General features: G+C 54.0%; 1 protein-coding gene across 2 annotated transcripts in view; it reads right to left on the bottom strand.

Moving 5' to 3' along the window:
- Positions 1–18,322: 18,322 nt before the first annotated feature.
- The window catches only part of UBAC2 (UBA domain containing 2), a 175,748-nt gene continuing 168,103 nt past the window's right edge, over positions 18,323–25,967 (bottom strand). For both annotated transcript variants that reach the window (XM_047720313.1, XM_047720312.1), the window contains one exon: positions 18,323–19,572. In XM_047720313.1, the coding sequence (XP_047576269.1) occupies positions 19,465–19,572 (108 nt within the window). In that variant the 3' untranslated portion in view covers positions 18,323–19,464. The remainder of the gene's footprint in view (positions 19,573–25,967) is intronic.

The following is a 25,967-nucleotide window of genomic DNA, read 5'->3' as shown; positions in this document are numbered from 1 at the left end:
CGGCAACCACACCCAACAATGTGGGAGGCTGATGTTGACCCCAAAACGCTATACGTGGAAGAATACACATACACCTAGTGTGTGATTTCATTGGTTTAAAGTCCAGAAGCAGGAGCGCCTGGGTGGCTCTGTTGGTTAAGCATCTGCCTTCGGCTCAGGTCATGATCTCAGAGTCGGGATCGAGCCCCACATCGGGCTCCCTGCTCAGCAGAGAGCCTGTTTCTCCCTCTACTCCTCCCCGCTGCTTGCATGTGCTCTCTCTCTCTGTGTCTCTCTCCGTGTCTCTCTCCATCTCTCTCTCTCTCTGTGTCAAAAAAAAAAAAAAAAAAAAAGGTTCAGAAGCAGACACAATTGAGTCGTGATTTTAGAAATTAGGACAGTGATTACCCTGAAGTGTAGATAGAGGTGGGAGGGCACATAGGCGAGCTTCTGGTGAGCTGTGTTTCCCAACCTGCGTGCTGATGCTACCAATGTGTTCACTTTGTGCAAATCGTCAAGCTGTACTTTTACGATTTGTGCACACCTTTGCATGTACACGTTGGGATTTTTAAATGGTGCAAGTTCTTTAACAGTCCTCCTATCAAGAGGCCGGAGCTATGTCTCCCTCTCTTGATTCTGGGTGAGCTTGTGACTCACTTGTCACTGATGGGAGGTGGTGGAGGGGATGAGGCCAGGTCAGAAAAAGTGCTTTGAAGTATGGCGTATTGATAGAAGAACTGAGGTGCGGTGAGGCCGACAGATGGGGAGACGATTGCCTTTGATAAACATACCTCGTTCCTCATAGGTCCGGAGTGAAGGGGGCAGGCGTCATCACTGGGGGTGTGGGGGGGAAGTAACAGGGCCATCTGGGAGACGGAGAGACGCAGAAGGGTGGACAAGAGCTGTTACCGTGGTTTCAACAGGGAAAAAGAACACGTGAGACGGGAGCACAGACTTAGAATGGGCTAGTTTGAATCACTTCAGGCGGCTCTGGGACATGGAGACTGCCCCGTGTTGCTTGGCACCTGGCTCTGTGGGTGACAAGGGCAGGCGGGCAGGTGCACAGTGGCCCTGAGCCTGAGAGCCCCATAAAGGAGGCATTTGGGGTGGGATCCTCGGATTGGTTGGTTTGCATTTGGAAAGTGCACTCAAGGGCCCAGCTGTCCCAGGAAGGAGCAGTCCAGTAGGGTCAGCAAGACCCCACCACGTGAAAGCATCAGAATACAGAACATAACGGAGCTTCTACCTAGTGTCTGGTAGGTAACACTTTCCTTGCAAGCCTGGAGCTGCTGGGTAAGAAACCAAATTACGTTTGGGCTGCTGGGCCGTGAGGAAGACTCACAAAGGGCCCAAGTGCGGGTACTTTCGTTGACACTCCTAGCTGAGGTTCCCGCCAATAGCCAGCACGAACGGCCACTAGTCTGAGTGAGGTCCCCCCAGACGGTCCTACACCTGCCATCAAGTAACCCCCAGCCCTTGACCCTTCCCAGCGGAGGTTCCCCACCAAGGAGCAGAGAAAAGCCATTCCTGCTGTGTTCTGTTCCAAACCTAGCTGTAAACAGAATCAAGTGTGTTTTCAGCTGCTGAATTTTTGGGGGGGGGGTGTCATTTGTTACACAGCAGTAGTGACTGGAATAGCGTGTTACAGGTCAGCAAAATGTTTGCTTAAAAAGAGAGATGTTTTCCGTGTGTCTGTTGCTTCATCACATTATTATTAGTAGTACAGAGGCAATATAATGTTTTCTTTTCTTTTCTCTTCCTTCCTTCCTTCCATCTGTCCTTCCTTCCTTCCTTCCTTTGTCTTCCCAAGGACCTCAGTGTCATGCCTCCCACATGGCTGATCCAAGCAGCCCCTTCTCCCATACCAGCTCCTGCCTTCCTTGACCCCCGCCCCGGGCAGTCAGCCTGGCCCTCTCCCTGTTCCATATGGCCCTTTCGGTCTTCAGTGCCCAGGAAAACATCGTCGCCCTAGGCCTTGGCTGGCACAAAGGCAACTGAAGAGCAACTCAGTGGGCGTCTATCTGGTCTACCTGGTGGGTCCGACCTCCTGTTTACCCTGGTTCTGCCCGGAAGGATCACCTATTCCTTGCTGGACTCCTGCTGGCCTTTCGGTGAGGGACTCTGCAGGCTGATGGCATTTGCTCTCTATGCGAACACCTACGGTGGGGGGGGGGGGGGTGTCTAGCTCATGATGTGTTGTGAGCATGGATGGCTGCCTGGCTGTGGTCCGTCCCCACTAGAGCCCACAGCTCCACAAGGCCAGCCGGGCACAGCTGGTCTGTGTGGCTCTCTGGGCTTTGGCCTTGGGGCAGACGGCGCCCCTGTTCCTCCTCCCCACGACCAAGCTTGTGGCAGGCAAGCTGACCTGCATGGAGTATGACAGCGTCGAGGGAACCATCAGGCTGTCCCTCGTGGGCCTGGCCGCCTGCACTTGGAGCTTCTGTGGGCTGGTGGGGGTCACAGTGTTTTGTTACCTGAAGATCACCTTGAAGCTGTGCAGGCCAGCCCAGGGAAACTCGCTGATGAGCCAGAAAGGGTGCCCCTGGAGGGGCTGTTTGCCCACCCTGGTGGTGCTGGGGACCGTGGTGGTCTTCAGCCTCTGTCACCACAACGTTGTCTAGTTCGTGCTGAGAGAGACGCTGTGCCCACTGTCCTGCCCGGATCAGAGGGCTTCCAGACTGTCCCTTCAGCTCACATGCCCTTCATGAACATGAACTGTGGCATTGACCCCGTCACTCCCTTCTTCGTATCGAGCCAGTACAGGAAACGGCTCCTCGGCATCTTAAAACTCAGGGGGTCTGCGTTCTCCCCGTCCTCCTTCCAGGGAAGGGCTTCTTTGAAAACACGAAGTATCAGCCCGCCTGCAGCCTTCGCGCCCTTGGAAGAGAATGAGGTCTAATGAATCATTGGCTTTAAGGCTCTGTCTCTCCGGAGAGGTCCAGGCTCAGAGACATGAAGCATAGATTAATCTGGAGAGGGGGGTGGTTCTTTAAGAAAAAGAATAGAAGAGAATAAATACAAAATTAGGTGCAGAGTCTTGGATGGTGAGGGGCCCCAGAACTTGAACTTGCTCAGGTTCATGATGGAGCAGCTCTAATGTTTCCCAACAGATAATACGGGAGCTCCCGGCCCTCTAAAGGCGTTTGTTCTATTTCTTTTTTTTTTTTTTTTAAAGATTTTATTTATTTATTTGACAGAGAGAGAGATCACAAGTAGGCAGAGAGGAAGGCAGAGAGAGAGTGGAAAGCAGGCTCCCCACTGAGCAGAGAACCCGATGCGGGGCTCGATCTCAGGACACCGAGACCATGACCTGAGCCGCAGGCAGTGGTTTAATCCACTGAGCCACCCAGGCGCCCCGCGTTTGTGCTATTTCTTGCTGGAAAGGAGAATTTGGAGAGTAAATGCAGAAAAGACCAAAAGCAGGAGGTTTCAGGTTCGGGGAGGCAAAACGTTGTAAAGGGCAATAGGACCCCTCCCTCCAAAACAAAGTTTGTGGAAACATAAGGTAACATTTACAAGAACGCCAAGGTTTTCCTGCAAAGGTCAGAAAACACTGGGAGACGCACCTCAGTTCTAGACTTGGAGGTGGGGGCTGGAGTGTGGGTGATGGGTGGGGACGGGGGTGGTTGCTTCTGCAGAACCCACCTCCAGGAGTGGGAAAGCATGGTGTCCCCTGTGCCGCCGGGGACAGTGGCCCAGGAAGGGACGATGTCAGAAAAGCAGGCACAAGTGTCTCATCTGATTAGCGCCTGTTGGAAAGTGCGTATCCACGCAAGCCTTGTATGTTCGATCAAGACAAAGCTTTCACTGCCCCTTCCCAAGTTTAAAGCCACTCACGGAGTGTTTCAATTTTGTGGGTTTGTGAAATGTGACCTGTGCCTCCCTGCTCAGCGGCAGTGAGCATCTCCCCTACACTACCCACCCCTACTTCCCTCAGTTTCCAGCCCCGAGCGGCAGGGGTCCTCCATTAGGTCACCCTGGCCCTGTCCCACCGTGACCCTCCGCTCCTGATGACCCACTCCGTGCACCTCGTAATTTCTGACATTTTGGGCACTTGACTCTCTCCCATCTCAAGCTTCAGGCTCTGTTCTCTTGAGGGGTTGTCCTGTGCCATCAGTGGCCAGAGCCCCCTCGTTGCTGTCCTACTGGACTCTGAGCTGGGAGGACACTCAGCTTTTGAGTTACTGTCTGTGGCTGTGGCCCCTGTAGCTAAATAGGCATCAGCACTGATGTCACTCTAGGGACAGGGTGGCCAAGTGCTCAGGAGAGGTGCCTCTGGCCTGCTGAGGTCGGGGCTAGAGGGGGACCACAGGCTCAAAGAACGTGGAACTCTGCTCTTGGGGTCCCGTGCACTCAGGATGCATTCAAGATGTGGGCCCCCTCTGCACTCGGCCTCAGCCACACTGAAGAAATCCCAGATGCCCACGGTTTGTGTCCCTACCTGGCTGGCGTGCAGAGCCTACCCTCCCCCACTGTTTGCATGAACCTAGCACTTATCAAAGGGCATGGGGTGGCAGGAGGGGGACTGGCCAGCCAGCAGGGGGCCGAGGAGCCACCAGAGCACCCTGGTAACCAGAAGGTGTCCTCCTTGGAGAAGGCTGGGCACACAGGGCTGCCCAGACCTGTCAGTCACCGGACACTACAAATCCTTCTTCCCCTTCTCTCTAGCGTTTCTCGTACCTGTCCACCCTGCACGCCAGGCTTCTCAGCGCCAAAGCTGCTCAGTCGGTTTGTTAGAGCACAGGGAAGCGGGAAGAAGTCACATCCAGAAGGCGTTTGGGAATAGAACGGGATCAGGAACAAGGACCAGGGCTGTGAGATCCGGCGGAAGTGACCACCATGGGTGAGGAGAGGAAGCCGAGTGGAGATGCACCTTTGTTTGGCGACAGCAGCTACAGATGGACAGGGGTGCCTTGCCTTTCAGACGTGGTGCTGACGGGTGGGGTTTACAAGAGGGACGTCTGAGTTCCGAGGGCTGAACTCGCCAGGCAGGCTCCGAGGCTGGACTCCGGGTGTGGAATCCTGAGCTCAGGAAGCCAGGAGGGAAAAGTGTGCGGCTGAGGACTCGCCACACCTGTGCCTCATTTTCCCGTCTGTAACCATTGGGACTATAATGCCTGTCACATGGGATTCCTGTTGAGGTGCGGGGAGGTCCATGAATCAATACATAAGTAAGCCCCTTAAAACTAAAGAAATGATTTAAAATGAAAACAGGGGGCGCCTGGGTGGCTCAGTGGGTTAAAGCCTCTGCCTTTGGCTCAGGTCATGATCCCAGGGTCCTGGGATCGAGCCCCGCATCGGGCTCTCTGCTCAGCAGGGAGCCTGCTTCCTCCTCTCTCTCTGCGGCCTCTCTGGCTATTGTGATCTCTGTCAAATAAATAAATAAAAATCTTTAAAAAAAATAAATAAAATCTTTAAAATGAAAATGGACAGTGGTCAGTGAAGTTTTCTAAGGGGGCCAGCACAACCCATCTCAGTGGGGATAGACATCTCATTATGACTGGGACTAGAAGGTTCCAGGGCCCAGGCCATGTCCTAGCCCCTAGGCCAGTGGTTCTCCACGTGTGGTCTCTGGACAAGCAGCACCTGGAGACTTGTTAGAAATGCACGTACTCGGGGGGGCTGATGACTCAGTGGGTTCAGTGTCTGACTCTATTTTGGCTCTCGTCATGATCCCGTGGTCCTGGGATAGAGCCCCGCATCAGGCTCTGCGCTCAGTGGGGAGTCTGCCTCTCCCTCTGCCTCCACCCCCTCAACCAGCTCATGCACACACACACACACACACACACACTCTCTCTCTCTCTCTCTCTCTCAAATAAATACATAAATCTAGAAAAAAAGAGAGAAAGAAATGCATATCCTCGGGCCCGATCCCAGGCCTGCCGCACCAGCCCACCTGCGACCAGGGCCCAGCACTCTTGTGTTTGAACAAGTCCTCTGGGCAATCCTGCTGCTTGCTCAAGCGTGAGAACCACGCCCCCCGCCCATCAGGGAACTGTGGGCAGCATCTCTCTTACCCGCAGTGCTGATCTGCTAAAGCTGTTGTTACAAAGGACTGTGAACTGGGTGAATTAAAACAGAAACTTCATTCTTGCATGCTTCTGGAGGCGAAGTCTAAAATCAAGGCATTGATAGGGCTGGTTCCTTCTGGGGCTGTGCAGGAGCCTCTGTTCCAGCTGCTGGGGGCTTGCTGGCGATCTTTGGGGTTCCTTGGCCTGTTAGGCGTCACCTAATCTCTGTCTCCATGTTCATGTGGCATTCCTGGTGTGCCTCTGTCCTCACATGGCATCTTTCTTTTTCATAAGGACACCAGCCACCTTGAATTAAGCCCACCCTAATGCCCCTCTTAATTCAATCACGTCTGCAAAGAACTTACTTCCAGTTATGGTCATGTTCCCAGGCACTGGGATTTGGGGCTTCGTCCTATCTTGAGGGGGGACAAAATTCAACCCATGTCACCCACCCATTTCTGGACACCGCTGTTTCCAGACTCTTCTGGGTCCCACCCCTTCCCTAAACTCCCCCAGATCTAAACCCCCACGCTACCTCAGAGCCCTACTGTGAAGGTGACGCTTGGAGGTAGGGGGATGGGGGGGTCGGGGGATGGGGGGTTGATCTATTTTAAACCCTAGTTGGTTGAAGGAAAGTTTAACTGTGACGGTTTATTTTCTGAGCCCTATCAAAGTTGCCCCATGTCAAAACGGAAGCCTCAGGACGACCCGCACCCTTCCCGTGGGAGATCAGTCCAGAGGCTGCCGTGAGTCCCGGACAGCCCTTCAGGTCGGTGCCCTGTGATAAGGCCTCGAGTCCCACTCCCCGGGGGGTGTACAGAGTGTCTCCCACCAGCAAGGTGTGCAGGGGTTCGTGACGACTTCTAGGAATCCTAATCCCTTGACATTTTAAGGAGGAAGAACCGAGGGTTTCAGAAATCAAGCCAGTAGATACCCAGATGTTCCTACGGGCTCTTGGCTTTCTCCAGAAAGCATGTTTTCACTGAGAATCCCATTTCCTTGGCATTGCCGCACACCACAAGGCAACCACCGTCCGGCTTTCACTACAGTTTTCTTTCTCACTTCACCAAGTGACTGCGTAGGGACAGGCCCAGGGACTGAGAAGTTCCTCAGGCACGTGAAGTTTGTGGGCAGCTGGGCTCAGGGCCAGGTCATGTCACCCCAGAGACCCCGGCCCTGTGGTGCACGGGTCAGATCACACCTCAGGCCACATGAATCCCTCATGACGTGGAGGTCCTGGTTCCTCCGCCACTGTGGAAATCTTGACGGTCTTGGGGCACCTGGTGGCTCTGTCAGTGAAGCCTCTGACTCTTGCTATTGGTTCAGGTCTTGATCTTGGGGTTGTTTCTCTCCTTCTCCTTCTGCCTCTCCCCCTCCTGTGCACGCTCTCTCTTTCTCTCCCCAATCAATCAATCAATCAATCAATCCTTTAAAAAAATCTTGAAAGTCTTATTTTCTAGTACCAAAGGTCTATACCACATTCCTGTGCCCACATTTTTTGATTCCAAGAAGCCCTGGCGGGTGTTCAGTGGCCCTGCCATGGGATGGGCCGTGGGAGGCGGTCTGTCCTGGGGAAGCGAGGAACCCTCTGTGTGACTGGTAATGCCTGACATTAATCCCTTTGGTAGGTTGCACAGAAGCGGGGCAAAGTGCTAGAAACTGCCAGAAATTCAGTCCCAGTAAACATCCACCGGCTGAATCCATGAGTGATGGTGGCCCCAACTGTGGGAGGCGGCTCAGGGAGATGATGGAAGGCCCGTGCAGAAGGGCAGGCTGGGGACACCCCACTTCTGCAGGAATTTTCAGTTTTGTCTCTGGGCCACTCCTTCTCCTCACCAATCATATCCTTATCAAGCTTTATTTAGGTAGGCTTTGGGGACACAGTGGGAATCATGGAGACACAGCCCTTAAAACCCATGGACTGTGTGGACCAGCTGGTGACACACAAGTATAGTCAGACAATGACAGGAGAGTGTTCAATGTCGCTGGGGGGACCACTGTAGACTGGGAGAAGAGCCTGGGGAGGTGGGCAGGGAGTGATGAGGGAACAGTAGGCTGGCTGAGGACAAAGCAGAAGCTGGCACCCTACACCTCCCCCACCTTGTGACATGTGTGACATCCCTCGGGCATTCCTGGCTGTCCTAAAGGAAGAACAAATAGTTGACTTGTAGAGACCACAACCCTGCAAGACCTAAGTCCGCCTCTGCTCACAAATGTCCTAGTGATTTATGAGGAAGAGGCTTTCCTACCAACAGCCCAACTTCCAGAGACCCATAACGCATTCTCTGAAGCCCTAACATCATCCTCCTCTCCATAAAACTGATGGAGACTGAGGCACAGGGAAATGTAAATAAGGTTAAATTTCCTCTAAACCTAAAGCTCGTCGATAAGGACATGTGATGGCAGGAGTGTGACATTCCCCCCAGAAGCTCCCAACTATCTTACTGTTAATGCCTTACTGAAAGGAGAAACAACCTTAACTAGAACATAGCAAAGCCTCCGGTATCCCGTGTTTCTTCTTCTTTCAAACCCTCCCTTTTTCCTTACCTCCCCCAGCCCCATAGCATAGAATCAGCCGCCCCTCACAACCCAGGGGCAGCAGCCCTTTCTGTCCATGGGTCCTGTCCCCGTGCTTTAATAAACCACTATTTTGCACCAAAGATGTCGCAAGAATTCTTTCTTGGTCATCGGCTCTTGACCTCACCCCACCGGACCTCACCAATACTCTAAAACTTCATCAGGAGGGCTCCCCGGTTTGGGGTTGGAAGACTGGTTTGATGGTGGGATCATCCCCGATAGCGAATATGGGAGAAGGTATAGTTTGGGGGTGGGAGAAGGTGGGCAGACATGGAGGTATCCAAGATAAAGCAGGACATATGTGGCCTGAAGCCAAGAAGAGAGATTTAGGGGGAGGGTACCAGCTGGGGGGGGGGGAGATGAGGTAGACGATACTCCCAGAGGGAGTTGAGGGAGATTGTTGTGCATACCTTGTGGCCTTGTTATATTATTCAGGCGTGGTGGACCTACCAGATCAGGAGACGCTTGCCATTGAAAAGTTAGCTCCTTCCAGTTCCCGAGAGGAGGGGGCACCCCCCCCCCCCCACAGATGCACCAGGGACCGTCAGGAGTCAAAGGGAGCGATGGGAAACATGACTGAGTTCCCACAGGAAGTGAAGGCAGAGTGAGCAGACTTAGGCCAGGCTGGCTTGAATCATGTCTCTGGGCTCTGCTACATACAGGGTCCTGGGGTGACTAGGGCAAGGGGGATGTGGAGGCCTGTCAAAGGTGGGTTCTGGACTCGTTGGTTTGCATTTGAAAAGGACACTCATGAGGGAGTTTTTCTTATCCCTGGGAACTGGGTAACCTTGGGAGGGGCTGTCCCTGCAGGCTCAGCAGGGACCTGGAGGCCAGTGCAGCAGAATGTGGAAAGTAAGAAGTCTTGGTTAATACAGAGGCCCAGCAAAGCACTGAGGGGAACGCTCATAGGTAGGGAGGGAAGCAGCTTCGAAACCCACAGAAGGGACTGAGAAGTGGTGGGAAAACCGGGAGCGTGATGTTACAGAAGCCAAGGGGGAGGAGGAGCAAGGAGGAAGCAACCAGCAGCCCAAGGAGGGGCCCTGCGTTTGACAAAACGCCAGCCAGTGAGGGTAGAAGCCAAACGTCAGCAGGCTGAGGACACAGGGTCAGCACGTGTCCAAATATGTCTCAAGAGATTGGTCTTTAAGGATGAATCAAAGAGGGGGAGAGGGGATGAGGGATGGGATTTTTTTTTTTTCCAAAGAGAAATTGTTATAGTTTCACTCTTGAAGGAAAGGAATCAGAAAAGAGGCTGAAAGTGAAGATACACAAGAAGGAAAAAGACAATGGAGACGAATCTCTGGTGAAGTACATTGTTGTATTTTATTTAGTTATTTTTTAAAGTAGGCTCTGTGCCCAGCATGGAGCCCGACGTGGGGCTTGAACTCACCACCCTGGGATCAAGACCTGAGCTGAGATCAAGAGTCAGATACCTAACTGACGGAGCCACCCAGGTACCCCGAAGTTCACCGTTTTAAAATAAAACTTTTTTTTTTTTTTTTAAGAGGAGAGGAGGATGGGGAGATGCAGAGAGACATGAACAGATGGACAGGTTTCCAGGTTCGTGGGAGCATTTCTTGACTAAAGACAGCTGGGGTAGTCGCACAACATTAAATATGTCAGAATCTTTAGTATTCATTTTCGAAATCAGATGATAGCCTATGATGAGTATCATAATACATGAAGAATATTCCACAAACGCACTATTGAACGCTTTAGGAAGCGGGCCCATACTGTCCTGGCGCCTGTGTCCACCCCCCCGCCCCTGGGTGGGCAGGGCGGGGTAGGAAGTGCTCTCAGGGCAGGAAGGCCGCCCCCTGCCACACAGGTGACAGGGACTGCGAGGCATGGCTGGAGAGTCAGTGTTTCTCACACACCTGGCTGTCTCTCTGGCCTATTCGCTGGCCCAGTTAGCCCTGGGCTGGGAAGCAATGGCTGCCTTGGTTGCAGGCCTCCCTCCTGCCCCAGCCGTCGTCATCCTTGTGGAGTGGAGCACGGAGGGTCCTCTGCAGGAGCGTCCTTCATTCGGTCCCCAAGGGACTTGTCATGGGATGATCTGTGTTTCCCCCTCAAATCCATGCTCAAGTCCCAACCCCCAGTACCTCGACTGGGACTGCCTTTGGAGACGTCTCTGAAATGAGGTTGCCGGAGTGGGTCCTAATCCAGTACACGGGGGTCCTTCTAAGGAGAGATTGGGACGCGAGAACACACGGAAGTGAGACCATGTGAAGACACAGACAGTGGCCGGCCACCTGCAAGCCAAGGAGGGAGGCCTCAGAAGAGGCCCCCCTTATTTGCCTCTTGGTCTCCGACTCCCAGCTTCCAGAACGCCGGGGAAACAGACTTCTGGTGTTCGAGTCCCCAGTCTGTGGTACGCGCTCTGACAGCATTCTTAATCTTTCTCCTGGGTTTAAGGCACATAAAAGGGTCCTGCTCTCCCTGCAGCTTCGCCCCTCCGACCACCTACCGAAAGACAGACAGAAGCCGCCTGTACAGCAACTGTTATTGCTCCCACTGAGTTTTTGAGGTGCCTCCAGGAGCTCGAGCGTCTGACGGAGTGGCACGGAGGCTGGGGAGCGAGCCCGCCGCCCCCCACACGGCGCGGTGTCGCTGTGTTTTCCCGCCCAGGTCAAGTCGATGACCCAGATTTACTGAGGGGCTTTCACAGTGGCGCCGCCGCGCATCCTCCGGCCTAACGAGGATTTTCCGACCTGCTGAACGGCCCTGCTGTGTCAAACGCTTCTGCAGAATCTGTTAATCTTATCTCTTGTTTTATTCCAGCGCTCATCTCTCACATTCACAGAGGGTTCTGGTATGTGTGTGGGGATGTGACTGAGAAGGGGAACAGTAACCACAGTCCTCTGATGTCACCTCTACGGGCAGAGCTGGGGCAACCAGCCAACTTGGACGGTGGACGAGGTGGCAGGTCGGGTACCTGGAGGCACCTTCCTTGGGAAGCGCAGTCATGAGAGCCCTGCCTGTCACCTCTCGCCCTTACAGAGCTCGCCCACTCCAGGCGGGTGGGGACGACGGGGACGCTTTAGAGGGGCCCCTCGCAAGAGGCGGGGTCCGGGCCTGCTGGGCCTCAGGGAGCCTCCGTGAGTCACGGGCAGTTCTGGATCCTGGTTTCCTGTGCCAACGGAGGACATGAGTCAAGACGATCGCTGTGTGATTTCCGCGTGAAATCTCGTGAAATCTCGGTTCTGGGGGAACCGAGATCTGTGTGATTTCTTCGAGCCGGACCCGAGGGCTGGTAAGTGAAGCCGCGTTTCCCGGGAGTCGTGGGTTTTGCCGCGCATCCGTCTTCGTGTACCTTCCGTGTGGGCTCCGTGGGGCGGCTTGGCTGCAGCGGCCGCTCCGCCCCGGGCGGGGGTCCACTCCCTCGTGGAGGAGAACAGGGGCTGGTGCCGGGAGAGCCAGGCAGGGACGGGGGCTTGGGGGCTAACACGCCGGCTACCGTGCGGCCCCCCGGGGAGGCAGGCCCGCCAGGAGGCCAGGCGCCCTTGGACTTCCTGATGCGCTGCTCCCCATTGTTCAGACTCGGCGAGTGTGGGGGGCATCTAAGAAGCAGAATAAGAAATCGGGGGCAGAGGCCCCTCAATGTCCTTCCCGCTGCCCTTCGGGGAGCCCCTTTCTTCATTCTCCCCATCTGGATGGCTCCGCTCGTTTCCAGGCGGTCGCGGCTGCCCCGCTCGGCTCGCTGGGGGCAGGCCCGGCCTGAGCGGCCTCCGTGGCTCACACGAGCCACACATGGGGGTGGCGGGTGGCCTCGCCCTGCCCGGTGTTCTTCTGTCCCCACCAGCGCGTGCTGCGTTCCCCAAGGAACGGCTGCATCTGTCCCCAAGCTCTCACCTTAGCTGTTAGCGAAATCAAATAATTTAAGCAATTATTGTGTAAACTGGTCAAGTACAGAGGCGAAAAGAAGGGGTTGTTTTTGTAAGAGCTACAAGGAATGCTTCGGCAGGTTTGGTGGAGGTGAACTGCTGACGAAACCAAGCCTGCTGTCAGGAGGCGGGTGAGTGTGACAATTACGAGACGAGACGTTAGAAAAATGTAACAATCCGGACGAATCGCACTCTGACTGCTCCACTGGGTCCTCCTGCTGGCTGCGAAAAAGGGATCCGAGCTGGGACTCCCAGACAAGGCAGTACGGGGTGGGTTACGAAAGACACACACAAGTGTCTAATCAGTACAACCATAAGCAGGTTGTGTTTTTTTTTTATTTTAATTTTTTAAGAGTATTTTTATTTTTGCACGTGAGAGAGAACGCATACAGGCACATGCATGTGCTGTGGGTGGGGGGGGGCGCTGAGCAGGGAGCCCGAGCGGGGCTCGATCCCAGGACTCTGGGATTCTGACCCGAGCCGAAGACAGGCACTTAACCAACTGAGCCGCCCAGGCATCCCCAGTACAACTATAATTAAAAAAAAAAAAGAAAAGAAAAAAGGTCTAGTACATTAACACCAGAAGACTGGTGCACTGATTCCACTGGCATGCTTTCACTTAAAATATTTAATAAATGGGCTCTATAGACATGTACATATATATTCACGTACAGGTTCTGCTGGCGGCTTTCCAGAATTCCCCGAGTAACTACCAGTCCCCAACTTAAGACGGGAGAGCTTCGGCATTTGTATTAAAAATAGTGGCCATTCCCTTGGGGGGCGCTGGGGGGAGGCTGATTATGGTTCTTTCAGCCCTCAGTGTTGGAGGTCCCCCTGCAGAGACTCAGTGGCTTAGGAGAATCCCCGGTTAGCAGTCAGGTGCCCCCGACCATGACTTACAGGGCTGGGCTTGTGGGAAATGCTGCCTCCCCACCCGACAGGGGCTGCCTACTGGCCCCTGGCCCCTGATTCCAGCCCCAGGAGCCAGCCCCTCCCTTAGACCCTGCAGATCTGCTCCCTGCACCTCCCTGAGGTGGACAGCTCTGGACCCCATGTGGTGAGGCTGGGAGCGTACCTGAGGACCGAGGTGCATTCATTTCCACCCAAAGCCCACGCTCAGGCCAGACATCACCGTCCAGGCGGGGGCCTGGGTCTGGTGCTCTTTGAGGGTATCTACCAGCTTTGGACAGGAGGGCTAAGGTTTGAGACCACACAGGAATCTCCCGGAAAGCATCAGAATCCACGGGTGAGTCCTGAGGAAATGCTGTGCTCTGCCCCCCACCTTAGCAAGGTGCGAGAAGTTCCCCGGGGTTCTCACGCCCGTAGGCTGCGGTCACAGTCCACTAGGGGGTCTGGGGTGCTCCCAAAGGAGGCGTGCACTAAGCCTCCCAGTCTAAAGTTCTAGAAGTCTGCAAGTCCTTAAGAGGGATGCAAGATATCTTTGGAGGATTTCAACTTTTATTGAATATTTCCTAATACAAAGCTGTGCCTAGAGCATCTACGTAAGAGTCTAGAAACAGCAGTAAAACAGACACTCTGGGTGCCCCCAGCCCTCTCTGCTTCCTTCCTCTGCCTCAAAACAATTATATCCTCAAACTGGTTTTTATCATTCTTGAGTAGTTTTGAGCTCTGAATGTAGAAAGTCTCTCAATATTTAAAATGGCCCCGCGTTCCGACAGTCAGAGGCTGGGCAGGTATTGGCTCTATTTGCTGCTCTGTTCCCATCCAGGCTGTCTCTTCCCAGACGAGGGAACGAGGGCCCCCACCTGCTGGAGGGGCAACACTTAGCTGCCATACGCATTGGTGTGCCAAGACTTGGCCTGTCCTGGAAAGCCCTCGGGGACCCTTGCAGCTTGATGTGTGTGGAAGACCGGGGTCAGCTCCTAGGGACAGAAATAAGGGCTTTCCAAAATCTGCCAGGTAGTGCCCGGACGGAGCATTCTTGTAGCATTCTTGCTACAATGAAGTCCTCCTGGCAAACGTCATTACGTAATCTGACAGTAAGATCTCTGGACACACGGCTGATAACACAGCAAAAGAACAAAACTGGCCCGGGTCCCCCGTGAATAAATGTAGGACAGAAAAGTCAGCCAACCGGGTTCAGGGGACTGGCTTCTCCCACCTGGGGGCACAGCACATCTCCGAAGGGGCAGGGGGACCAGAAGGGGAGCAAGGAGCGGGGACCCCCTCTCCCCCCACAACACAGGCCCTCACCCTCGCCTGCCATCTGCAGTTTTCACACTTCACGGAGGGGCCACACTCAGAATAAGGCTCTAGGGGCCAGCACCCCAGGAACCCACAGCCTCTGTTTAAAGGTCCCAAAGGCATTAAATCCTGCCTGCGGCTTGGGTCCCACTTGGCCGCCTTCAAAAAGGGGGCCTGTCTGCGGTGCCAGGTTAACCCCAGGGAGAGACATTGCATCACACCCACTGGTGCCCCTGGAAGGTTGCAAGGACAGCGTCCTGAACTTGTGTAGTGTGGGGAGAGCACCTGTGGTTCCGCAGACGCACGTTGAAGTGGGGGGAGAGCTAGGTGGCCATGGATTTTGGCACATTCTGTGGTTTGGAAAGACAGCTCTGGCCCCACGGAGGAATCCTGGCCTCATGCAATGAAAGAGTGTGTCCTGAGCTGCCATCGGACGTTTGCCCTCTCTGTGCCAACAGCAGGGCAGCAGGACCAGCAGAGGAACCCAGGGGGACCTGCCATCCAGTCATTGCTGAGGGGAGCAGGACAGGAGTCTGGCCATCAGGACCGTCCCCAGGGGAGTCTGGAGCGTGAGCAGATCAATCTTTCCTTCTTGTCCTCCTCTGGCCCCTGCAGATTGCCAGGGGGCTCAAATCCCCAGCGGGATGCCAGAGCCCGGGGCTGGAGCAGCCCGAGGGAGAGACGCTAACTTTGGGGGGCTGCCCTGGGAAGGGGCCGAGGGCTGGGGCACAGGCCTTCGGCAGCACAGGAAGGCTGCTTTTAGCCCCCAGCCCATCTGCCCCTGTCCCCCCGCACCGGGCTCTTTCTGACCCCACCTCCTCACCTAACGTGGGCTCGAGCCAGATGAATGTCCCCTTCCAGCTCGACCATTCTAGGAGCCCGGGAACTGCCCAAAGTCAGGATGCCACGCTCAGGGAAAGGGTCCACTTTGCTTGCAAGAGCCTCATCGGTGGTGTTGCTGAGTCCGGGGTGGGGGGGGGAGTCGTACGGAGTGGGGTTTGTACACGCCCAGGCGGGCCCTAACATGTAGTTCTCTAGGTTCTGAGAGCCATGAGCCGCTATGGGTTACTGGGTCCCCCTGCGATCTGTTTGGCGCTTCTTTTTTTGCAGCAGCAAAGCGGAGACCCCAAGACATCTGGGTCTGGCCACTGGGGGATGCCCCCCTGCCCGGCCTTGGAGCAATGCCAGGGTCCCCCAGGCACTCTTGTCCTCGTGGGAGGACCAGGTGGGTGTCCGGGGACTGGTGGCACAGGGTGGCATCCTCCGCAGACACCAGGGCAGCTGAGAACAGAGATGGAGGGCACGGGTTAGGGTCGGCCTGAAGGCAGCAGGAGGGCGGGAGCTCGGGGGCTAGTTTCTGGGACTGCCCAAGTCACCGTCGGCGTCTCTCAAGGTTCCGGAATTTCCACGGCATCCGGGGCTCATGGACACAAGAAACACAAGTGACTGATACAGTGTCTTTGTGTTTCCCAAGCCTCTATTCACTCTCCTCAAGCTCCCAGCCCCACCTCGGGCCCCTCATCCTCATTTCCTTCTTTATTAAGAAGCCAGAAACTACCAGAACCTTCTTCAACTTTGCTCCAAGTTTATGACTCCTCTAGCTTCCTTCATTGTCTCCTTTCTCTGGGTCTGGAGGACAGACGTCCTTCCTGGTTCCCAAAGCCAAGCCCTCCTCATGGTTCTGATCACACCCTTTCTGGGCCTAGAGCTCAGGCAGGGTCTCTCATCACCGGGTTGGCTACCTTGACCTACAAGCTGACCCTGGAACAGTCCCCCGTCCCCTTCCTTCCCCATATTTCCTGGGCCAGTGCACACAGCTGATCTCTGCTCTTGTCCTGTCCAGTGTTCCTGCTCTTGTCCTCTGGGCCGGCCACAGCAGGGCTGACACTACCTCTCCCCTTGTCCTTGTCCAGCAGCGTCACCATCCTGATCCCCCCTTGATAGTCTCTCGTCCTCTCCATTCCCCTCCTCCACTAGAAATGCAGGAAATTCACCCTCTTCTTTCCTCTCTTGCTATTTGGTCACCTGCGTTCCTCCGTGATCCCCAGAGCAGGACTCCCAACCTAGGTCTCTAACCCCTGCCTCTTTCCAGATCCATTTCGCCCTCTGGTGACCACTTCCCTGGCACCCCATCTCCCCTAGACCCAAACCAGGTGCACCCCTCCCCCAACCTCTGCCCGAAATGCCCCCTCTGTCCTGCCGAGGCCATTAGCCATTGTGGCTCCTCTCAGATACAACCATATCCAGCAGGTTAGCAAACTCGCGTGATTCTGGCTAGTCTTCGCACGTGCAAGACTGCAGTTTCAGAGCTAAAATGTTAGTCTGAGCCAGAAAGCCAATTTTGACTTTACAAACATGCTACAGGGGTTGGGCGATTCTGAAAATGAGCCTTTGATTCCCATGAATGAAAGACCACTTCAGCTTACTGGAGGAAAATAAAACTCAAGTTCATGGTGTAGACCCCTCCGTTTCCACTGAAGAACCACTGCCGCAGGAACCTGAACTCTGAAAAAATTCTAGGTGGTGCAGGAACATGTGCGTTTACAATTTTATGCTCAATTTCCCTGATTTTTTTTTCCCCCTTTCTAATCTCAAACTCAGTCTAGATTTAGGGTCAGGACTTTAGAAGTAGACTATCATTATTTAAAAAAATACTAGATGTATTAAAATATTTTTAGCATATTGTAAAAAAAAAAAAAAGTAGACTTTCCTTGATTTGGGAAGAGAGGAAAAAGGGGAGGGAGGTTCGCCAGAGACCACTTTTTCCTTCTTCCTCCTCTCTTTGCAGTCTGGAATCTGCTTGCTTGGAAACTAGGCCCGATCTATTACTGTTCACACCAAGTCAAGTCTGCATCATCTTTTCTAGACTTTAGGAAACCAAAGCAAATGGCTCGCTGACGCCCCCCTCTGGCATGCGTCACTCTACATTGACGCATGAAACAGAGGCTTTTCTTTAGGGGTCCTGTCAGCGTGAGGGATTTCTGGGGGTCTTAACAAGGGAGCTTGTTTTCGGGTATTCAAGCTCCTGACATCGCCGGCCGCGGCTAGGTTAGAATCCGCAGGGAGAGCAGCGGGCCTGGGACGGGAACGGCAGTGCGGTCCAGACAATGTGCCCGAGGCTGAAGAGTCAGGGGTGCGTGCGGGGTTGGGGGGCGGTCGGGATTGGGATGATCTCGAGGGCGGGGGCGGAGCAGGGGGCAAAAGGCCTGGCAGTTGTGTGCGAAGGATGGGCGGCTGGAGGCTGCTGGAACAGACACGCAACATGCTCTCCTGGGAGGGCCAGAGGGTGCGCGCGGGTTGGCTCAGATGTTCCTGCCTGAAGGTGCCTCAGTGCACCCAGCCTGTCTCCTACGAGCCACTGGCCTGTGAACGCAGCCGGGGATGCTCGGCCTGGCGACCGCCAGCCCGGCACCCTGATGTGGGGAGACTCAGATCGATTTCGGGGCCTGTGAGTGGGACCAGCTGGGCTCCCGGAAAGTCGTCTCAGCCCTCATTCTGAGCAGCCTGAGGGCCCCAGCAAGCCTAAGGATGGGGCCTCACGGGGCCAGGAACAAAGGGACTTTTCTCACTTCCAAAAAAAAAGCACCAGAATCTTCTGAAGAAAGAGCAGCATTGGCACACACACACAAAAAAGAAACAAACAAAAAACACCCAAAAAACTAGTGGTAAATTATGCAGCTTAGAACAAAATTTTATTTAGGTAAGCCTAATAAAAAATACCACAAAGTAAAACACATTAAAAACTTTATTATAAGTATTACACTTGTCCAAATTTGCATCAATTTGATACATTTCTGCTCCTTTCACAGAACACGAGAGTCACATAATTGCCTTTGATCTCAACAGTCCCCCTACTGTAGTCCCCTATGTTCTCGCCGTGGCCCACCCTGCCTCACTCCTTCCTGCGGCTCCTTCCTGTGCCTCCCGCTGATAGCCCAACAGCCAGAGCCGGGGCCCTGCGCTGCTCCAGAGAACCCCCCCGCTCTCTCCGTCCTGTTACCACCCCCAGCCTGAGAGGCTAACTGTACATATTCTGAGGGTGAGGAACCCCAGTTAAGTTTCATAGAGTATTCTAGAACCTTACACTGGGACCTGATCATCATTACTTTCTGTAATAGAAGTGAGGAGGAGGAGTTAGAAAGATTCCCTGGACTGAAATGGGCTGGAACGGTGTGGGGTAGGATTTGCTTCTCTTGCTTCTCCCTCCTCACTCAGGCCTGACTCAGACTGAGTGCAGCAGATCCGGACTGCTCACCCCCCATGGAAAGGGGGACACCAAACGGCCACTGGGGTTGGAAAGCAAATTTGAGGAAAAAAACAGCGATGAGAAAAGTCTGTAAGGAGTATTTTGCCATCTTCTTCCTGAATAACATTCCCCTTTCCCCTGTTGTGGCGTTTATGATCAGCTATAATGTAGGCTGACACAGTACAGTGAAAATAATAATATGATAATAGCAATGACTTCCCATTGGGGGTGCTATTCAATTGCTTACAGAAATCTGCAGTTCTAATGCATCTTAAACACGTGAGGAATGAGTGACGATTGGCCAAACTCAGGAAAATGCCCCATAAAAAAATAAAGATAGAAAATACATGCTGATTTAATGGCAAACTTATTTTCGAGACTTTTTAAAAACGGTAATGGCCTTGGAATTACGGGAGGAGCGACAGGGACCACCACAGGCCTGAGAGAGCATGGGAGGTCAGCCAGGGAGGGCGCGGGGGGCCCGGGCTGCCTTGGTGGCAGGGCTGCGCCCGCTGGGGGTGGGCAGCCGCTCGGCCAGTGTCTGTGCAGCTGTCCAGGACCCTCAGTGCTGCAACAGGAAGTTGGTGGCCACATTCAGGTCATTGTTCGAAGCTCTCAGGGCTTCTAGAGCATCGCCCCGGGAAAATCCCATCTCCATGAGCCGGGCAACCTGGAAACAGAAACACAACCGGAAACCCAATGAGGCCGGCGACTCGACTACTAACCCACCAGCCCCTGAAATGTTCCTTACAAGGGTTTTGTTTTCAAAACAAAACAAGAACCCTAATTTTCATTTTAGTGTGAAATCTGATTTTTTAAAAAATGTTAAACGGGCATGACATTTCAAAGTGCTTACCATATAGCTAACAAGTACAATTATCTCATTTAATCCTCATCTTAGAGACAAGGAAGGTACACCCCAGGGTCCGGCGACCTGCCAGGATGAGCAGCGGGATGAGTCCCCGGGATGCCGCTGGGAAAGCCGGTCTGTTCCCGCAGCCCGGCGCTCACACGGCTTTGCACGCTCCCTCAGTATCAAATCCGATTCCTGTGAACTCCTCAAGTCATGTTTCCTCGCATACGAGAACAGTCGCTTAACAGAAGATTATCCCTGATGCTGGGAGACACCGGTGACAAAAGTGCGTGCAGGTTCCTGGAACCACCCAGCCAGAGAAGGTCCCCTGGGTGCCCACACCTCGTTTGTTAACCTTCGACGTGAGTTGCGGCATTTGCTAAGTTTCTGGTTGGGGGGCGGGGCGGGGGGCTCCCTGGGCAGCAGCAGAGAACCACGCACAAAGGGGTGAGGCCAGGGGCAGAAGCCAGGGGAAAGAGGTGGCTAGCGTCACTGAGCGCAGGGAGGATGAGGCTTGCGTTTTCTGGACCACAAATCCCGCATCTGTGACTAGAGGTTTCCTGTGCTCGCGCATACAGTTTCCAGTGAAGCGGGCAGTGCCACTCGAGTTTGCTGGTAACCTACTTTCCCATTTAAAAATGTGCCATAAAGATATTTATGACCCCAAATGAGCCAAAGGAAGCTCTTCTTTGTACTTTTGTTGAGATATACATTTGCAATTATATGTAATGAAAAGTGACACAAACTGTTGAGATTTTCACCACATGTGGGTGAAAGAGGCCTTTGTGGACTGAGAACTTGGTCACCGTTTCTAACCTCTCCTGCGGAAAACAACGCGCTCGGTACGAAGCGGAAAGTAAGTACCTGATACCGTCCTCCTTCCCGGGCTCGGGGAGTCGGGGCATGCGTGAGCAGGGCAGGGGAGAGCAGGGCGTCGAGGGGCCAAAGTGAGGGGGAGAGGGAGGAAGGGGGCAGGGGAGGAGGCTGGGGTCACTTCTCCGCACTGCCTGAATGGCCCGAGCCCTCGTCCCTCACAGAGCCTTAGGAGAGAGGTTAATCCTGGGGAGAGGCAGGGGCACTTCTCAAAGCTGCTGTCTTTCCAACCGAGGCTGTGATCTCTCATTTGTGTGTCATGAACGCTTAGTGGGTTAAGGTTAGCATTAAAAAATGCACGTAGTGGGGCGCCTGGGTGGCTCAGTGGGTTAAAGCCTCTGCCTTCGGCTCAGGTTATGATCCTAGGGTCCTGGGATCGAGCCCCGCATCGGGCTCTCTGCTCAGCAGAGAGTGCTTCCTCCTATCTCTCTCTGCCTGCTTCTCTGCCTACTTGTGATCTCTGTCAAATAAATAAATAAAATCTTTAAAAAAAAAATGCACATAGTGAGGGTCTTTCTTCCACAGAACTCATTTCAGTTCTCCATAGGCACACACATGTGTGCCGTGTTTCCTACTGTGGGCTGTGGTCAGAGACATTTGACAGCTGTTCTCTACGGGAACGGCCGGGGCCTGGGAAAAGGACCATCTTCGAGCACGGCCCTCACACATGGGAGACCCGAGGTCCCACAGGTGATGGCCAGCTCCACGCCCCAGGCTGGTGGACAGTGTGGACAGACTGGGAGGAATCTTCTGCTTTCATTTCCTGCCCAAGGAAAGAACCTCCTTCCCCAGAATGTCACACACACTCCCCACTAACCGGCTGGGATGGAAAGTTCTTCCTCAATCCAAGACTCTGCCTCTCACTATAGTTGCCCTCCGTGGGACGTCAGAGGTCGTCATCTTGCCCTTTGAAATAACAGACGACAACCCTATTCCCTTTTCTGCGTGAAGCACTTCGAGTTTCTGAAGGCTGCCCCCCCAGTCTCCCCTATTTCTCTAGGCCAGCACCCCAACTCCTGGTCTGGCCCAGGCCCTGCGGAGCCCGGCCCTGCCTTCGCTGCTGGTGCTTCCTCCTCTGGCCTGGCTCACTCTTCTTCACCCGCAGGCTCTGGAGGCGCCGGGCCCTTTCCCATTCTCCCAGACTGGAAGGAACCCCAGAGAATTCTGTGGCTCCACCGACCTCTGTCCTGTGTTCACCACGGTTGTGACTTTTCCCTGTAACTGCAGGGAGGGCCGCTCGCTGCCACCGTGCTGTAAGCCTTCTGAGAACAAGGGAATAAAGGCCGCGGCTGCTTTACTCATTCCTGCGTCTCCGGACCCGACACGTCCAAGTGCAGTGCTCCCATTGAGGCCTGCCGCCACCCGCCTGGCATCGCAGCCCTCAGTGCAGCGGGGAGCGCGTCTGCAGCGGGCCCGTGCTCCCGTGCGCGCGGCCACATCATACGGGTGTGGCCAGTTACGCCGGCGCCTGCAAAAAACACTCAGGTATTTTCATCCGAAAGGCTCTCAAGCCAGGCTTCTGCACGCCTACCCTGGAAGCCGTACTTGCTCTCCTGGAGTCTGGACCGCACGCATCTCGGTTAAATGGCCTCTGGTCATTTTCTAGATAACCAAAACGGATTTCAGTTTAAATTCTGTTGTCTCCTAGGTTACTCAGCTCCCTCAAAACTGTGTCATCCCCGAGTCTGATTAGCGAACTTCTACAAGGTCCCTCAAGTTATTATTGATGAAAATGCCGAGCAGGCAAAGTCGGAGACGGGCCCAGAACCCACTCGAGACCTCCCTTTGTCCTCGAGTTGTTAGCTGACAATTTTTTTTAGAGATTTTTAACCATTTAAAAACCCACTTCATATTGTCTCTGTCCATTCCACATGTCACCACTGTACCCCTCACAGTGGTAAGATGTAGCCAGATGTCTTGATGACATCCTGTGTTAGCAGGAGCAGGGCTGTGCCTACAGACCGCAACACTCTGAACACTCGAGGCATCTGCCGGATCATCTGTTTCAGGCTCCGCAGACATGAAACATCAGTTTTGCCATTTGATCGCCAGAATCCGCGCTCTCCTCCTTCCCTGGGGGGCTTCAGACTGAGCGTGGCTCGCCTTGCTTGCTCCAGCCCTGGCCGGCGCGCTCGGGGCACGCGCTCCCGGACTTGGGCTGGACGCACGCTCGATCCAGGCAATCCTTCCCACGTTGTTCCCTGGACTGAAGTAAGCTTTAACGATGTTAATTCCAGTGACTTCCAGTTAAGAACCACCCTCTTTAGTGGCGTTAAGGCAGCCGGAGAGCAGGTGGGCAGGTCCTCTGCCTTCTGTTACCCACGAACACGCCGCCGCCCAGCCCCGTGGCCGCTCCTGCCGTACCAGCACTCCACCGCCGTCAGTTCGCCACGCGGCGCTGAAGAGGCGGCTTCCTCGCACCTGCCAGCGGGAATCGTCTGACGGGTCCCGAGTCACCATCTGGAGCTGACGGCGTGTGAGCCGGACCCACGCTGGGAGCAGGGGGAGCTGCTGGCGGCAACTTCCCGCTGGTCCTGGAGTCTTCCGTGCATCGACTCGGAATGTGGTTTGGAGTCTGGAAGGCGCTGATGACGGGTGGCCACCCGGGCCACCAAGGCGGAGCAGCAGCGACCACCCTGCAGGCTGGTCCAGCGCTGGCCACCCCAGAGGGCACCGCTCAGGTCTGCAATGGCCCGGCTGTGTCCTCGGGTATGGGAGCGACGTCGCTGTGAAGGAAAAAGCTTTCTCTGCCAGTGAGGCTTCCTGTGGAGCCTGTCTGTGTTCTCAGAAATGAACGACCCCACACGCACTGGCGCTGGTTTCGACAACTGGCCGTTTGCTGAAGAGCCTGCTGGCCCTGACGGCGGGCAACAGGGCCCCTTTCGACAAGGCTGGCTGCAGAGCTTCCTGCGTTTTCTCCGGGTGAGAAGACAAGTGTGACTGGAGGATTTCCCCCGCTGAATGACCTTGTACTCTAAGCAGGTGAAGAAACTTACAAAGTAGAAATAATGTTAACAGTTCTTTTTGAAAACTGAACCATTACATTAAAAAAAGTGTATCTGTAAGCTTCTCCTAGTGTCCCGAACAGTAAACACCCAAGGGAAAATCAAATTGCATGCCTGGACTTAGGAATGTGGGTAATAACCAGCCAAAAAGGATGAGAAGCAGAGAGACAGGGAATGAAGATGGCGGGCTCGTGCTGTTGCCACAACGCGGGGATGGGACACTTGTGGGAAGGGCGGAGCCTGCTAACTGGTCCCCGACAGGTGCCCAGGAAGCGCTGCCTACTGTGACGAGTCTCATCCCACCCAAGAGGGGCTGGCCCGGGGCGTGGCTGCTCCCCACTGACCCTCTGGGCCTCAGTTCAGAGGTTCCCACCACCTGACAAAACCACCCTCGGGTTTTGTTTTCAGCACTCACTGTAACTGCTTTCACTGTACTCGTTTTATACCCTCTGCCAGCCAAAGAACTGATGTGTCTGTCACAGCAATCAAACACATGCTTGTTTGCTAGGAGCCCCGGCTAGCAGCGAGCAGCTGGGAGGAGAGTGTGGGGCCGGACAGTCAGCCCCCCTGGTCACTGCCATCAAGGGAGAAGGCTGTGCTATTGCCCCGAGGCCAGGGACCCAGTTAAACGCTGTTTTGGGGTGAAGTTCACCCTCACACACACATCTCCTGTCATACACAAATACAGCCACGCTTAAACACAAGCCAAGAATGATTTTTGTTACCCATTTCTAGTGGTTAAACAGCTCGCAGAAGAACTGGCCTATGAAACTAATGTGGTGAGCCCAAGCCAAGTAAAAAAGATAGAAAAAAATCTTTTTAAAAAGGTAAGTATAAAATTCTAACAAAAGCCCATATTATTTGTGCAACTCTAAGAAAAATTTACATTTGTATAAATTCTAGCAACTGCTAAATTCTGATGATTATAAAATCACAGTATTTACAGGCACTCAGTCTACCTCCTTCCCTATCCCCAGCATACGTATTAGCCACAAAACACATTAAATCTCACTGAAAACACAATTTGTTTCCTCTACGGGCTGCTTCCTGTCTTTTTAGTTCAGCTATTAGAGCATCCAAGGGAAGAGAAAATGTCAGTGTAACATTTCTAGGTCTTGACTAGATAAAAATCCGAAAATACACCCTGCTCAGTCTAAATCAAGTTGCGCCCGCACGGAAGTGTCATTAATTCAGCAAAGATCCCCAGACTCTCTCAACGGCTCCGAGGCTCTGTGCAAGGTGCCCACGGTGGGCTGGACTCGGTGACTCAGATGTTGCCCATCTTTCCCGGCAGACGGTGAGCTCTGGGGGCGCTGGGACCACGCCTGCCATGTGTCCCCTCCCCCCCAACACAGAACCACAGAGTCTGGCACGTGGAAGTGCCCAGTAGTGGTAAGAGAAGGGGTCAGTTTAGTGATATGAGTTCTTTAATGAACCAACCACCAACAAACAGGGCCCGAAACGCTAAAGTGGATAAAGCACTGGGGCCACGGCAGGGAGAGCACGGGGTCACAGCGGGGAGAGCACGGGGCCACACAGGCCAGCACACACCCTGCGTCTTGGTCAGCCTGGCCCCGGCTGGGTTCGTGGCAATTGGTCTGCTCGGGAAACTTAGAAAATGCCCCATAGAATTTTCTGGAAAGCATTTCTTTCAACATTCCTTCTCCATTTTGGAGCACAGTAAGTACCGTCCTTCTGCTTGTGCATGGCCGGGAGCCACCCAGGTGCCCCTCTCTAATTTCTTTAAAAAAAAAAAAAAAAAAGAAACTGGTGTAGCTGGGTTAACATCCCGAGAATGTGTTATGCTTTCCTGTCTTCCACAGCGCTCATTCGTAAAACCTAATGGTACCCGCACGGAACGCTGCCAGTGTGGTTTTCTGTAGCTGAAGGCTTGGCTTTCTAGAGGCAAGGTTCAGAGGTGGTTCGACACAGGGGGCAGCAAGGAGAGGCTGGCACTGGAATTCTAGCCTTACCGTGTGGAAGGTCCCCCCAGTGCCCTTGGACTCTGTCGGTGGCTTCCGGTCAAGGTCTGAGGCCCTCAGTGGGCCAGTGGGTTGCAGGTTGTAGGAACTTGACCACGGGCGGGCAGAGGTGGAGAGCACTTGCCAGGCAAAGAGGCCAAATGTGTTTTTCCCGCAATATGTTTTCTAAAGAGAGACCCTGCTAAACCAGAAAAGAAACCTACAGAGATGGAGATAAACCCATACTGGCTTTCCTTTCCTTTAAAAAAAAAAGTCCTAGGGGCGCCTGGGTGGCTCAGTGGGTTAAAGCCTCTGCCTTCGGCTCAGGTCATGATCCCAGGGTCCTGGGATCGAGCCCCACATCGGGCTCTCT

The sequence above is a fragment of the Lutra lutra genome, chromosome 3 (assembly GCF_902655055.1).
Source record: "Lutra lutra chromosome 3, mLutLut1.2, whole genome shotgun sequence".
Classification (NCBI taxonomy): Eukaryota; Metazoa; Chordata; class Mammalia; order Carnivora; family Mustelidae; genus Lutra; species Lutra lutra.
This window is presented reverse-complemented; position numbering and strand designations above follow the sequence as displayed.